Below are 17027 nucleotides of genomic sequence, written 5' to 3' on the forward strand. Positions count from 1 at the left end.
AGCTTTTAAAAGAAAAAGTAAAACAGATAAACTATGCAATGTCTAAAAGTAGTTTTCTAAAAACAATTTGTCTCAATTTAAATTAGCATCTTAGATAAGATTTTCATTCAGTTTTAATAAGGTATTGAATAGAATTAAACCCCAATTGATATTTTCCTTTCATACATACATACTTGTGTTTTAACTAGATATTAACAATTCAAGCTCAAAAACATTTTCGTAATAGTCAGCTATATTCATATGTAATCGTTGCTCCATTAAATGTAAGTTAAATACATAGGGTGAGATTCACATTTATACTGAGGCCTCTTTATGTCTATCTAGAAGCATAAATCAGTATGAAAGGGAGAGAAAAAGATATGTTCAATTTATGTTCCTATTTATGTTTCCATGATAAGCATAAAGGCACTTTAATGCAAATGAGAATGTAGCTCAGAAATATTTTGAATCTAACTTACATATATTATGAGATAAAATTTTACACCACAAATATTTTAAATACATATTTGTACACTACAGTCGACATTGGTAAAGGAACCACAAGAGATAGTTGGTAAATAATATAAGAGGTATTTACATAATGTACCATGGTGGCTCTGGTTCAACTCACACACATGTCCACACCAAGAAAAGGAAATTAACTACAAACTGAAATTACCTTCTGACTCCTGACTTGAAACGACAAAAGCCAGGAAATTTGCAGTGAACTTAAAGATACCTCTTCAGAATCCAATGCCCTATTCCCAAGTCATTGGAGCTGATAAGAGATGGAGTCATCCACTGTATGAACTGCCTCTAGCTATATGACTTCACCCATTTTCTCTCTACAAATTCTCCTATTCAGACACTCATAAGAATTTATACAGTTGGTCACAAGGATCATTTCATTTCTCAGCCACTGCAACTTCATAGAAAATGATAGTGACAAACTATCATCCTGGAATGAATTGCAGTTTTTTCTTTCTTTGTGTTTGCCCTGGCTTTCCATGGTCTGAGCACAGGCATGGAACCTAGGATCTCCTGAGTTCTAATCCTTGTTCTGACACTAATTCTTGGGCATACTAGATAAATCTTTAGGACAAAATCTTCAAAGAAATTTAGACATCTAGCATCCACTGAAATCAATCCGAGTGTTAGACCCTAACCCAAGTGAAGGGAGCATGGATGCGTATTTAAAGTTTCAATATATAACAAGTCCCACTGAGGACAGCAGAATTGCTTTCTTGCTTAAAGTTAAGCATGTGATTAAGTGCTTTGTTAGTTCAGCGCATTAATCTCTCTGCCTCCATGTCCCCATCTCTGAAATGGATATAATAAAACTTACAAAACAGACCCTTGGGAGGGTTAATGATTATAACATGTTTTGAAGATGTGAGTGTATGTATACTAATATCATCCTTTTGAACATCTGCATTTCAGAGGTGATGAGTATAATAAACAGTGTAGCCCCGAAGGTACGTTTTACTCCATGAACACCTGCCAGCAACAGAATGACTGGATGTGTAAACACAGGGGCAACATCTACATTGCATTCTCTTGTGCAAGAACATATGCAAATGAGGTGCAGCGATGAATATCGCCACCTCATTTGCATACTTAATGAGCCACCATTTTTGCGCAAGGGGCTTTTGCTCAAGAAGGAGCAGTCTACACTGCTCCTTCTTGCACAAGAGGAGGTTTTTGTGCAAGAGCCATTGCGCCGCTTATTTTCAGGCCCTTGCGCAAAAATGGCATCTCATTAAGTATGCAAATGAGGCATGGCGATATTCATCGCCACGCCTTATTTACATATGATGATGTCACGGCCATTGGCAGCCATGCAGGCGGGGGCGCTGATCATGCCTTCCACCTGGGGCTCCAGCTGCCACAGCCAGCCTCGGGCCGCTCCTGCTTAGAGTGCAACTAGACTGTGGCTAAAAGAGAAAGGAAGTCTCCCTTGTATCTGAAGCATATAGTTTATTGTGAAGTCAGTTTATTCCTGACATTAGGAATCAAAGACTTTCACATGATATCTACGGAGGCATGACTGTGAAACCCTACAGAGCCTAGCAGGGGCTTTGATTTACAAACCATGACATTTTAGTCTACTTCAGGAGGAACATCACTGCCGGCTGTGCTAGGCAGACTCCTGGTGGGAGTCCATTCTCCAAAGCAGGCTGGGGGAGCTACCCGCATAGCTCCTGTGATTGTTGATGAGAACTGGGAGCGCAACCCCCTCCCCAGCGCTGAAAGTGCATCTGCGCACTCTGGCTATTATTCCTAGCAGCAAGTTGGGGGGTATCCGGCTTTGGCAGCGACGCACATGCCTTTCATTCATTCGGGCTGGGAACGTGCTTTACATGGGCTGTCACTGTGCTGTGCATTTGTAGCCAGCGTAGGAGTTGTAACCACTGTTACATTTCACCTCATAGAATCATAGAGCTGGAAGAGACCTCACAAGGGCATCACGTCCAGCTCCCTGACAAAGGCAGGACCAATCCCCACTTCCACCAACATCAGAGCCATTTCCCATAGGGTCTTCATAGAGAAAATAGAGGTAAGGAAGTCAGGTCAGGCTTCCCCAGTCACGACAGGGAGAGACTAAGCGTATCACCAGCAGTATCATTAATCCCTGCTGACCCGGTCAGCCAGCCATTGCAGAACACACGTGGTGGGTTCTGATACATTCTTTTGAAGTGAGGAGTTGGGGGGGAGGGGCTGAAGGAGCACGTGGCTATCCTTATCTCCCCCTCACCCCTTCCCAGACACATCAATCAAGCACACTTGGGGTATGTATGTGTAACCCCCAAGGAGATTGCTTGGATTCCCGGGGCTTTGTCTGCTGGCAGCTCAGGCAGAGGCACTCTGAGTTTGCCTTGGCTCCCCCTCCCTACCAGGGCCAGAGTCTGCCCGGCAACCCATGGGGAGTGAGATGCCCCTCCCAGGGGGAAGGAGAGACCATTGTTGAGGGGAGTCTGGAGCCAGCCAGGAAAAGGGGAGGACTGAGTGTGTGGGAGCTAGTAAGCCCCAGGCCTGCATGCAGGGTTCCCCCTGAGAACTGGCCTCTAGGGACCTGAAGGCAGGATCCCTCAGCTGGGTTTATGTCTCCCCTGTTGATTCCCAGTTGTGGAGTTTGCTGGGAGGCTTCCCCAGCCAGGCGGAGTTGGCTCTCCAGCTCCCTGGGTGAGAGAGTCACTGCATGGTCAGCTGGGCTCTAGCAGCAAGTTCAGGGCTGCTGCCTGCTGTGTGGGTCTGGAGGCTGGGCTGGGAGGCTGTAGTTTTGAATTTTGGTGCAGTTGTGTGGTCTGCATCTTGAGCCCTGCACCCCTTCGCGGTGAGGGGAAATTCTGGGACCGAAGCAGCCTGGTTCCTGCTTAAAGAGGACCCCTGTGAGAAGAGAGCAGCCCTTTGCAGAGACTGAGTCATCTCTCAACCTGAGGCTCATTCATGGAGTGTGTGAGTGCACCAGTTTTTAGTTAGTCAGGCAGGGAATTTGTTTGGGGATTTTATTACCTGCAGCATATTAAACTGTGGAGGGATTTACTGCCTTCTCCCATTTGTGAGTCCTTTGGGCTGTACTGGACCTAGTCAGCTCCACTGCTAAACCACTGCAGAGAAGGATTGTGTGGTCAACAGTCATCAAGGGCCCCAACAAAGTACGCGTACCAACGGGACACTAACCTCACAGTTGCTGGGCACCGGTGACCCTAAAAATAGTGTTTTACCCTATTCTGTTATATTTGTCTCCTGTTTAATATAATTGTGTTTATTATAGTATATGTGTTTGTGTTATTTTCTGGGAGTCTCCAACTATCTGGCAAATACGTGGGGATTATCCTGGGCTAGAATTTTCCTCCCAAGCTGGCCTGGTGACCCTGCTAGGAAGGAGTGAGGGGGGTGGAGGCACCGCCAAGTACATCAATCAGAAAGAATAAAATTGAGTAGGTGGCGGGATCCAGAAGAACCCAGACCTATCCATCCGAACCTGAAAGGAGATTGGCTTTAAAAGAAGGTAACCAGGTGGAGAGGGGGCGCTACATATGTATTTGAGGCTCTCTGCTGAGAGTGTTGGCTATGAATGCAAGTTGCAGAGCAAGAGTTTGTGATATGGACATTTGTCCACTAACAACTAAACATAGAGCATCAAACTCATTTCACATTGTCTAGAGCAGTGGTTCTTAACCGTGGGCTATATGGCTCCCCAGGGGCCATGCCCTACCTCTAGGGGGCCACATGGAAAAAACGGAACATTAGGTAAATTATGTACCTTTTTTCCCCAACTAACAGCGGCTATGAGGGGGGCCACAAAGGTAAACGAGGCTCAGAAGGGGGCCATGAGCAAAAAAAAGGTTGAGAAACACTGGTCTAGAGAACAGAATAGATTTTGTGTGTTTTCAAAGTGTATGGATGTGTAGTGTATGAACTGTAAATTGCCCAGGAGAAAAGAAGCTACTTGGAGGTACCATAAATGGACCATAACATGATGCAATTGAACAGCTTTCTTTGAGGATTTTCTCCCCATTTTAACTTTCTTCTTTATTTAAAAAAAAACTCTTTAAATACAAACTCTAGCTAGACTTAGCCACAGGCAGTTTGTGACATCTGTTGCTAATATACTCATCTGCAGTGTATACGTGGTTCAGGTCATGATGAAGGGAAGAGAATATTGAATAAGACACTCAACAAGTAGACTCAAATATTTAGTCTGCTAAACTTGACAAAAGTCTGCACTGCAGCAGCATGATAGCTAGGTTAATGAAGCTTCACTGAAGCTAAAAATTTCAGATGTTTTATCCAGTGTTGCTTGCGTCCTTAACTCAATTAATTTTTGTTTTTATTCATTTAAATCGTTGCTCTGGGTTGAGGTTGGGGAGGAGGGGTTCAGTATGCAGGCTGCCCCGGAAGGGAGGACTACCCCATCCCTCTCTCACCACAGCAGCTTGGGGCCAGGTAAGAAGCGTCTCTCCATGGCTGCTGCAGCTCCAGCAGGCACAGCTGGGAGAGGGGTGCATGTTCCCCGGCTGTGGCAGATCCAGATTCATCTACCCTCTGTGCTCCCCAGCCAGAGTGAGAAACATAGCAAACCGTGCACTCTTCCCTCACTCCCAGAGGAAGGAGAACAGCCAGCAATGTTCCCATATGAACCAGAAAGGGAGCTGCAGCCATCCCCCACTCTCCTTACAGAATGCCTGCGTGGGGGGGAGTTTCGCCTGTCTGAAGATTCTGCCTCTCTTCTGTACAGTTTTATGAATTGCCAAATGCAGTGACAGAGGGCTGGGGTTGTCCTCCCTCCCCTGGACAGCTACCATACTAGAGTTGTCCTCTCCCCCTGGCTTCAGCCTCCTCCACCCTTTCCCACCCTGCATCACCAAACCCTTACCTTGCTTTAAGTTATGATAAGAGGATGGCATATTTGCCAGTCCTAGCTCTTACTGTTTGGAAGGAGTTCTTTTTACGTGTCCTTGTATGCATTGGGGTGGGGGAGTTTCAGGCCCATGTCCCTGCACAACTAAATTCTTACCTCACTTTAAGTTATAATAAGAGGAAGCTGCCTACCAAATTTGATGGTCCTAGATCTTACCATTTAAGAAGAGTTCTTGAATAAATGAACGAACAGATGGACAGACAGACTTATGTGCTCACTCTACAGGCAAACAAACTCTTTCAAATATACAGCAGATAACACACACACACACTTTGCATTTGCAACTGGTCAAACTGAATATGGAACTACTGTATAGCTCTACTCTCTTTAAACACAGCTTACACCAACTGATTTTTAACACGATTCAGATGGTCAGACTATGGATGTAAGGAACCTCCTTGAGCCCTTTGTGACTCATGTCCTTAAGCCAAGCACTCTGCACATGGGGGTCTCAAGATCCCTCCATTGGCTCCCTTTTATATGCAGGATAAAGAACATGGCAAACATAGAAGAGGCGCCAAGATTTTGACCTCCATTGTGGAGGAAATGGGTTGCTCCCTGATGACCTTGACACCCACAAATTATTTTTTTGGCAATTCTCCCCAACACTTCCCATTCCACCCCTCTCTAGGAAAAGTCCCCGGTAGCTTCCCGCCTAATGTTGTTAGAGCATATTAAGAAGGGTGCTCAAATCTCCCCTCCTCTATGACCTCCAACACACCAATCATCCACTAACAAGATTTCACAACTGGTTGGTTTTTGGTTTTTGCAGAAACTTAGGTTTTCAACTAATGATGGGGAAATATTGAAGGTTTTTTTGCAAAAAAAAAAGTGTCAGCTTTCTGCACACAAAAAAATGATTTTCATTGATAACCCACATGCCCAAAAGCCAAAGTATTTTGGGGGTCAAAACTAAAACGGGTTTTCATTCTGAAGTGCCACTGCACTGCCTCCATAGAGTTCTAGTTCAGGTGCCTCATTCTTCCATTTTCCTCTCTTGGTCAGGCTCTCCAGCCATATTGCATAACGCATGATACACTGTGGCCATGTGACTATTGTGATGCATGGCCTCCTCTCACCAAGTGGGGAGATGGTGGTACATTCATGGAAGAGATGGTCTGACCAGGAAGCCGTGCCTACAGAAGGAGGTGGGGAGATGAGTTATTCAAACTACAGGTCTCGTGAGTACAGTCCTGTGCAAATCACAATTTCACAGACAGCATGGGAATCAAGAAAGTGCCCCCAAATCATGATCTTTCAACTCTTTTTAAAGGAAAATGTCTACAAAAAATGACCTTAACTAGTCTGTTTAAAAGAAATGAATTTTACAAATAACATTAATCAAAATGTATTCCACCCTTGACTTTGAATAACTTTACATGTAAAATGCATTTCATATAAATGCCATAAAATGTAATACACTAACATTAACACTGTTACAACTTTTCTTTAAAAGAAAAACACAGAGCCCTTACTTATGAGGCACCGCAGCTGCATTTCTGAATCAAAATACTTTCACTCCTCCAAAAATAATAATTTTTCACTGGGTAAAAAAAAATTCCTAATTTTCCAACTAGCTCTATTTCCTACCCCTGCAGGCTCCACATGTTCCTGGATATACATGACCTCCACTGTGGAGCAAAAGGAAATCAGCAGGTCGAGTCACATGACTAAGCACTTACCAATAGGAATGAAGTTGGCACAAACAAGCCCTATGTATGGGGCTACATTTCAGAGTTGTTGACTCGAGTCCCACAACTTGAACTCGAGTCTGACTTAGTCGCCTAGGTGACTCAACTTGAGACTCGACTTGAGACTTGCTAATTTTGTTAAATCGACTTGGTGAAAAAATTGTCCACAAATGCCGATACTGATGGCTTGTACAAAAGTGACTTGACATTTTTTAAATTAAGACTTGAGACTCGACTTGGGACTTGACTCGGAAGTGACTTTAGGGACTCGACTTGAGACTTGAACTGTAGTGACTTGAGACTCCACTTGGACTTGACAATGACGATTTGAAGACAACACTGCCACATTTAAAAACAAAAAAAAGAAGCCTGTTCTGTTTGCATAGAAATCCGTGCTCAGCTGTGGCCTATTTCTGCCAGGGCAATTAGTGCCATTGCCCGTGCAAATCAAAGGGCACCAGGCAAGATGGTGGAAAGATGAGGGTGACGCAAACCTGGTGGAGAAGTGGTTAGTGGGGGCAGAATTCTAAGCAGGGAAGGAGATGAGCTGAGTTTATGAGCCTAGAGCCAACCCCCCTCACTTTTCCTAATAATGAGCAAGGCCAGCAAAGCCACACAGGTACTCATGAAATGATCATTCACTAGCGTGGAACATTGTACAGTACACATCCCATTGCTTTTCTTACCTATCGTAGGCATCCCTAAATTCTGGTACGGGCATTCTAGGCTACTGCCTTTAGTTCTTCCGAAAATGGCGGAGTAAATGGCTATCACCATGTTCTTCTTACAGCTCAGCCTCAGCTTGTCATCTTCACAGGCTACTTTACTCTTGTACTCATCTGGAAAGAAACAGAATAGCTCATTATTCAGCTGGCCTACAACAGTGTGCAGACAGTGAGCCAGGAAAAAAGCCAACCACAAAGAGATTCCTTCCCCCTCCAGCATATGTTTATGGCTACAGTGCAGTCTGTTGGTTGGTACTCAGTGATTGGTATGGACTTAGAGATCAGAAGGATCCCCACCCAATAACCATATTTGCTAAGATAATGAAGATCATTTGCATTTGATATAGCCCCTTCCATCTGAAATTATCAAAGCATTTTACAAACATTAATTAATATAGCCACGTCACACCTGTGAGAGGTACTGTAGTTGAGCAGTATTCCCTTCTGACTGATAAGGAAATTGACTCACAGGAGTTAAATGGCTTGTCTGTGACCAGGCAGAAAGCCTGTGGCAGGACAAGGAAAGGAGCCAAGTCTCCTGTTCCTTAATCACTAGGCCATCTCTCATCCCCCAACTGTACATCCCAGACATTAACCTTGCTGGAATTTGAATGGGACACGCTGTGGTCAGCAGTCAACTGCAGCTCTTCTGGAGTTGAACAGGAGTCTTTCCCTAGTGTCAGAAAGGTAGGATATAGAGGTGGGAGTTAACATCAGTGCTAATTCAGTCAGAGTAGATGTGGCTCACTTCCAACAGTGATGAGAAGGTGAGAGGGAAAATTACTTATTGTAAGGAGTGAGCCATTCCATGTCTCTATTCAGACCCATTCTGACCATGTCAAATTGCATATGAATTCCAGCTCAGCAGTTTCACGTTGCAGTCTGTTTTTGAAGGTGTGGGGTTTTTTTCCCCCCGAATGGCAACTTGCAAGTCAGTAACTGTGTGCCTAGGGAGGATAAAGTGCCCTCACTGGTTTTTGTACGTTATCAGGTTTGATTTTGATTTGTGTTCACTTATCACTCTACCTGGAGGTAGAGACACTCCAGGTTGTCCAATGTACATGGCAGAAACTGATGTTACACTACCATCTCTGCATCCCTACCTTATTTTCACTTCAAGCATCTGATTAGCTTCTATGACGAGGTAACTGGCTCTGTGGATGTGGGAAAGTCAGTGGAGGTGATATACCTTGACTTTAGCAAAGCTTTCGATACGGTCTCCCACAATATTTTTGCCAGCAAGTTAAGGGAACGTGGATTGGATAAATGGACTGTAAGATGGATAGAAAGATGGCTAGACTGTCAGGCCCAACGGGTAGTGATCAATGGCTCGATGTCAAGTTGGCGGTCGGTTTCTAGCGGAATGTCCCAAAGATCAGTTCTTGGACCAGTTTTGTTCAACATCTTTATTAATGATCTGGATGAGGGGATGGATTACACCCTCAGGGTACGTCTACACTACAGCGCTAGTTCGAACTAACTTAGTTCGAATTAGTTAATTCGAACTAAGCTACTTCGAACTAACGCATCTAGAACTAAAAACTAGTTCGAACTAGCGTTTTGCTAGTTCGAACTAGTAAGTCCACATTGAGTGGACTCTGAACAGGGCTTAAGGATGGCCGGAAGCAGTGCCGGCAGGGCATAAAAGGAGGACTTAGAGCATGGAGATGCTGTCTCAGGCTAGCCGAGGGCTACGCTTAAAGGGTCCCGACCACCACCCTGGACACACAGTTCTAAGGGGTGCCCCGCTTGCAAAGAAGTTCTGGCTTGGAGTGCCCTGAGTGCCCACACTGGGCACATCACACCACTCGGCCATCAGCCCGGCTGCACTTGCCGCAGGCTGCCATCTGGGGAGAGGGAGTAATTGGGGGGCTGCAGGAGAGCTTCCACCCCCAGAAGCCCGCAGAGCCAGCCCAGTCCTCCCCATCGGGGGCTCATACCCCATTCCTCCCTCACCTCCTTCCACTTACCCTTCCCTAGCCCCCCTTCTTATTGATGTACAAAATAAAGATAACGTTTATTCCAACATTGACTCTGTCTTTATTGAAAAAAACTGGGGGAGACTGGGAAAAGGAGGTGGGAGAGGGGAAGAGAAAGGCTGGGAGAGGGGAGGGCAACTAACATGATCAGGGGTTGGGAACAGGTCCCAGATGAAGAAAGGCTACAGAGACTGGGACTGTTCAGCTTAGAAAAGAGGAGACGGAGGGGGGACAGGATAGAGGTCTCTAAAAGCAGGGGTTGGGTGGAGAGGGTGCATTCAGAAAAGTTCTTCCTGAGTTCCCATAAAGAAGGACTAGAGGACACCAAAGGAAAGGAATGGGTAGCAGGCTTCAAACTAGTAAGAGAAAGTTGTTCTTCTTCACAAAGCAAATAGTTAACCTGTGGAACTCCTTGCTGCAGGAGGCTGTGAAGGTTACAACTAGAACAGAGTTTAAAGGGAACTGAGATAAAGTGATGGAGGTTGGGTCCATGGAGTCCTATTAGCCAGAGGGTAGGAGTGGTGTCCCTGCCCAAAGTTTGTGGAAGGCTGGAGAGGGATGGCACGAGACAAATGGCTTGGTCACTGTCTTCGGTCCATCCCCTCCAGGGTCCCTAGGGTTGGCCGCTGTCGGCAGACAGGCTACTGGGCTAGATGGACCTTTGGTCTGACCCAGGACGGCCATTGTAAGCTCAGGGCTCAGTGTCGGGGGTCTCAGTGGACCCCCTTGATTTTCATGCACACCTGGTCCTGGGTGGCCAGGCTGGCAGCTCTCCTGCCCTAGACGGCCACTTTCCTGTGCCTAGTGCGGAGATTGTGGACGAGGTCCACGATGTCCGCACTAGCCCAGGAAGGTGCCCGCCTCTTGCGGTCCAGGGCAAGCTCCCGGGAGCCGCCAGCCTGGTCCCGGCAAGAGGGGGTGGGCTGGGGGGCATCAGGTGGGTGGCTCTGTGCCGTGCCAGGTGCAGGGTCTGCTAGCTCGGTGCTGGCAGGCTTGCACCTGGCACGGGCACCGTAGCCAGCCCGTGACCCTTTAAGGGGTCCGGGGCCGGGAGGGGGGCATAGAGTTTCCCTGGTGTTGGCCAGAGTGGCCACCAGGGAAACCTGGGGAGGGCTAGCCTCCCACTAGTTCGAACTAAAGGGCTACACAGCCCTTAGTTCGAACTAGCTAGTTCGAACTAGGCGTTAGTCCTCGTAAAATGAGGTTTACCTAGTTCGAACTAAGCGCTCCGCTAGTTCGATTCAAATTCGAACTAGCGGAGCGCTAGTGTAGCACCTATTAAAGTTAGTTCGAACTAACGTCCGTTAGTTCGAACTAACTTTGTAGTGTAGACATACCCTCAGCAAGTTCACAGATGACACTAAGCTACGGGGAGAAGTAAATACACTGGAGAGCAGGGATAGGGTCCAGAGTGACCTGGACAGATTAGAGGATTGGGCCAAAAGAAATCTGATGAGGTTCAACAAGGACAAGTGCAGAGTCCTGCACTTGGGACAGAAGAATCCCAAGCATTGTTACAGGCTGGGGATTGAATGGCTAAGTAGCAGTTTAGCAGAAAAGGACCTGGGGATTACAGTGGATGAGAAGCTGGATATGAGTCAACAGTGTGCCCTTGTAGTCAAGAAAGTGAATGGCGTATTAGTGTGCATTAGGAGGAACATTGCCAGCAGATCCAGAGAAGTGATTATTCCCCTTTATTCAGCTCTGGTAAGGTCACATCTGGAATATTGTGTCCAGTTCTAGGCTCCCCACTATAGAAAGAATGTGGACACATTGGAGAAGGTCCAGCGGAGGGCGACCAAAATTATTAGGGGGCTGGAGCGCATGACCTATGAGGAAAGACTGAGGGATTTGGGTTTGTTTAGTCTGCAGAAGAGAAGACCGAGGGGGGATTTGATAGCAGCCTTTAACTTCCTGAAGGGAGGTTCCAAAGAGGATGAAGAAAGGCTGTTCACAGTAGCGATGGATGGCAGAACAAGGAGCAATGGTCTCAAATTACAGTGGGAAAGGTCTAGGTTGGATATTAGGAAAAACTATTTCACTAGGAGGGTGGGGAAGCACTGGAATGGGTTACCTAGGGAGGTGGTGGAATCTCCATCCCTAGAGGTTTTTAAGTCTTGGCTTGACAAAGCCCTGGCTGGGTTGATTTAGTTGAGATTGGTCCTGCCTTAAGCAGGGGGCTGGACTTGATGACCTCCTGAGGTCTCTTCCATCTCTCTGATTCTATGATTCTATGACAGATATGAGGGACGGAGAAGAAAAGAGGCACAGAGAGACGAAGTGACAAGCCAAAGGTCACACCATCAATAAGTGGCCACAGTGGCTTCATATTAATATAGGAAAGGACTAGACTGGCACAGGCTGCATAGGTGGATGAGGATGAATGTGCCTTATGTTTTCTCTCTCTTATGCACCTGCTCTGGGGCCATTCCTAATCCAGCCCTAAAACTACTCAAACTGTTACAATCTGTGTACAACTCAGTCTGAATGCTGCATTCGTACTGACGGGTTTCATGTTTCCTCCTGAAAAATTAAATGGACTTAAGTGGCAGAGGAAAGGTGGCAGTGACATTCAGCAAATGGCTTACTCAACTCTAATCCCCGGAGCAGTCATTTGTAGGGCAACTGAGATTTGTAATGATTAAGATATTTGCTAAGGATAATGTACCCTTTTATTGCTGGTGTTTCAGAGACACTGGATCAAATATAACTAGAGAGAGACTGGCAGGGGGAGGAAACAGCTGCAGGCTTTTCTAGACACAATTCAAAAGATCTTTATGCAAGTTGATTGTAACACAAATTGAACAACTGAGGAAAAATAGCAATAAATGTTTCTAATGGAAAAACTGGCCCTTGGAAATTGTAGATTAACGAACAAGTTATTTAGACAACGTGTACACGGATGTTAATTCATTGGACTGTGGCAAACTACTCAGAAGGGGTCAATGGAACATGAACATTTCCACATATGGCCAATGACAATTTTATAAGTGATTGTGACTGGGAAGATCAAAAGTTAGCATTAATGGTCTCAGCCTCAAAGATTTCAGTGCTGAAAGCTCCCATCTACATTTAACACTTACAGAGTGTGATGGACGGCTCTTGATTCCAGAGGTGTGTTAGGTCTGCAACTATTTTTAAAAATGACTCATTTGAAAAACTTACATAACATTGTTTAAAAAATAACAAATGACCATCTATGAAAGTGCTGGGAGCAATCCTTGGGGTCAATGATCCCTCTAATCTTTTCCATCCACGCATGGAACAAATTTTGTATGTGCACCAAAGCATGTGTGAAGGCGCCCTCTAGTAGAAACAACAAAACTTGCTGGAGGCACTTTGCTAATCAGCTGGGAATCATTGAAATCTCTCACTTACAGGGAAGACTGATTGGGAAGTACACTTGCTGAATTGATTTTGCAGTTCAAGGAGCTGAGAAGACATGGCATCAGAAGTTACAAAGCATTTAGACTATCCAGAGTATTCTACTCAGTGCTTCGGGTTCCCTCATTTTTTTAACTAGGATCCTCACCCCATTGCAGTGTATTCATTTGTTATCCTCCATACTCGGCTAAATCCTCAGTCCTGCAGCTCCTCCCTTACCTTCAGTTGCTTAGTGGGCTTTGCCCATTAATTCAGGATGAAATAGGCCTGCATGCATCTAGTAAGAGTTCTTCTGGGAGGCATTCACTGTCTCCCTGGTGGATGCTTTCTAGAAGCAGTGGCCTTTGTCCAGGGTTTGCTCCAGGTGCCCCACTGGATCCCTTGTTTTGACCCTGTGACCTGCACTTCCCTGTTTTTCATTCTGTAATCAGTTAAATATACAGTTCAAGGACCCCACCTCCATCTAAGAGGTGAGCTTTTTGTTGTTCTGTGGACTCCACCAAGTACCTAGATTTTAAATACTAAGACATTTCACAAACACTGAAATATACAAAGATTTTTTTTTAAATGACTCCGTTTTTACTTTTCTTTTAATTGCATTGACTGAAGATTTAAAGACTAAAGTGTGCTCACCAGATGCCTGTTCAGAAAGTCATCTGACTGTATTTCTACACTGCAATTAGACACGCGTCGGCCACCTGAACCAGCTGATTTGAGCTTCTAGGGCTTGTGCTAAGGAACTATTTAATCTGTGATGTAGATGTTTGGGCACAGACTATAGCACAAATCCTGGGATCCTCCCACATGTCAGGATCCTATAGTCCAGGCTCCAGTCTGAGCCCAAACATCTGAATCATAATTAAACAGACCCTTAGCCTGAACTCCACAAACTTAAGTCATCTGATGTGGGTCAGCAGTTTGTTTTTAATTGCAACGTAGACTTACTCTGAAAGTCTTACCATTATATCTAACGAGACAATAAAGCTACCCATTGGGCTAAAAATTTGCCATTTTCAAAAGTCATTCTGCTCACCCAACCACCGATAAGTCCTGACGGTTTGAAACTCATCTTGGCAAGTAGAAAGATTGTTCTTTATGGATGACCCTGTCAGATTCCTTTTAAATTATCCTTGGGATGCACCCATCCAATTTGCAGCCTTTAAAAGGAGACTTCCCCCCGTCACTTTCATTAGACTAAAGCAATTGTCTTTTTACATTCTGCTTCAAAAAGGATGACAGTGTTGCAAATTAACTGTTACATTTAATTTTCAAAGCCCAGCTGAGATGCACTGGGCTGGACTGGACTGTCAGACAAACAAAGCTATATGGTGATCTAAAGGGTGAAAAAGAGAATGGTACTGAAATGTAGTCACTATATTGTCAGTTGAGGTTGACAGGGATAACTAAATTCCTATCCTAACTCTTCAATTGACTCTTCAATTGACTCACTAGCCCTAATTTTTTTCTATTATATACTGATTTAACTCTTGTTGAAAAAAAACTGGTATAAAACTTGTTTAATTAAATTGAATTCTGCCCTTTAGTTTCCACATCCAAAATATATGTAAAATCATGGTGACCATATTTACCCTATTCACAAAGATGTTAGGAGGAGTAATTATCGAAGTTAATCCAATCCTTGAACCTATCCAACCACACTCTTAGCCTAGCAGAGGAATCTGTCCTATATCAAGGACTTTCCTTCTTCCCCACCACCCCCACAAATATGATTCAGTTCTGTGGAGATCTGGAAGCCTATTTTTGCCGCCTCCACCTAAAATAATATTTCCAACACACCAATGTACAACACATTGACCTTGCAGTCTCCCCTCTCCCCCAAGTAATCCCACAAGAGGAAGTCTTCTATGTGGATCCCTATTAATGGTCGCAATGAGAATCTTGACTTCTACATTGATTGCTTCCGCAAACGTGCACAGGCAGCAAACAACATCATATAACATATAATCTCAATCATGCAGAATCCAATGCTATACACAGCCTCAAAAACAATTCTAACATCATAATCAAAGAGGATGACAAAGGGGGTGCTATAGTTATTATGAACAGAACAGATTATGAACAGGAAGCAACCAGACAACTCACCAACCCCAGATTCTACAAGCTTCTCTCCTCTGATCCCACTAAAGAATACCAAAAAAACCTAAAACAACTGTTCATGAAGCTCCCTGATGCTGCTCAGGACCAAATTTACACTAACACCCTCTCTAATCCCCAACTAGGAGTTTTCTATCTGCTACCCAAGATACACAAACCTGGAAATCCTGGACAACCCATCATTTCAAGCATTGGCACACTTACAACAGGATTATCTGGCTATATTGACTCTCTCTTCAGACCCTATGCCACCAGCACTCCTAACTATCTTCAAGACACCACCAACTCCCTGAGGAAACTACAAAACATCAGTAATCTTCCTGAAAACACCATCCTGGCCACCATGGACGTAGAAGCTCTTTACACCAACAATCCACATGAAAGCGGATTACAGGCTATAAGGAACACCATCCCTGATGACACCACTGCACACCTGGTTACAGAGCTCTGCGACTTTGTCCTCACCCACAACTACTTCCGATTCAGAGACAATTTGTATCTTCAAGTCAGCAGCACAGCCATCGGCACCCACATGGCCCCACAATACACCAACGTCTTTATGGCTGACCTTGAACAACGTTTCCTCAGCTCTCACCCCGTACTATCCTTACTCTACTTATGCTACATATAATCTCATAGAATTCTTCATAATATGGACCCATGGGAAAGAGACCCTTGAAGAATTTCACAGGGATTTCAACAACTTCCACTCCACCATTAACTTCAGCCTGGATCAATCCACATGACAGATTCACTTCCTTGACACTACAATACAATTAGATGGACAAATTTCCACCACCCTATACCAGAAGCCTACAGACCAATACACTTACCTTCATGCCTCTAGCTTCCATCCCAGACACATTTCTCAATCTATTATTTACAGCCACGCCCTAAGATACAACCGGATTTGCTCCAGTCCCACAGACAGAGACAAACACCTACAGGATCTATATAGAGCATTCTTAAAACTGAAATACCCACCCAGAGAAGTGAAAAAACAGATCAACAGAGCCAAAAAAGTACCCAGACATGAACTACTTCAAGACAGGTCAAAAAGAGAAAACAACAGAATTCCATTTGTCATCACCTATAACCCACAACTGAAACCCCTCCAACGCATTATCAACAACCTACAACATATCCTGGAAAATGACCCCTCACATTCACAGGCCTTGGGGGGGAAGGCCAATCTTCACCTACAGAAAATCTCCTAACCTCAAACAAATTCTTTCCAGTAACCACATAACATACCTCCATTGTATCTATCCAGGCAATCAGCCCCAGTGCCAACTCTGCCCACACATCTACACTAGTGATTTCATCACTGGACCCAACATCATCAGCTGCCACATCAGGGACTCATTTGATTGCACATCCATTAATGTTATCTATGCCATCGAATGCCAACAATGCCCCACTGCCACGTATATTGGCCAAATTGGACAGTCTCTATGGGAACGAATTAGTGGACACAAATCAGATATCCGAAAAGGCACCACACAGAAACTTGCTGGAGAACAGTGGACACTTTAATCTGCTTGGACACTTATTAATGGATCTCCGAGTCACCGTATTGTTTCAGGCCAATTCCAAAAGCCAAATTCATGGGGAAGGGTTGGAACTTAAGAATTAAACTTGTAAATGAAGTTATCAGATTGGGATGAACAGAAACATTGGCCAGCTCGCACACTACCTTCCACATCCTAATGACTTAACCAACCAAACA

The 17027-nt window shown here is 44.8% G+C and overlaps 1 protein-coding gene across 1 annotated transcript in view; it reads right to left on the reverse strand.

Annotated features, from left to right (window-relative positions):
• The window catches only part of EVA1A (eva-1 homolog A, regulator of programmed cell death), a 283259-nt gene that overhangs the window by 149956 nt on the left and 116276 nt on the right, over positions 1–17027 (reverse strand). The window contains exon 4 of the mRNA XM_075923396.2: positions 7782–7934. Coding sequence (XP_075779511.2) covers positions 7782–7934 — 153 coding nt within the window. The remainder of the gene's footprint in view (positions 1–7781; positions 7935–17027) is intronic.

The sequence above is a fragment of the Pelodiscus sinensis genome, chromosome 3, assembly GCF_052426305.1.
Source record: "Pelodiscus sinensis isolate ZL-2025 chromosome 3, ASM5242630v1, whole genome shotgun sequence".
Lineage (NCBI taxonomy): Eukaryota > Metazoa > Chordata > Testudines > Trionychidae > Pelodiscus > Pelodiscus sinensis.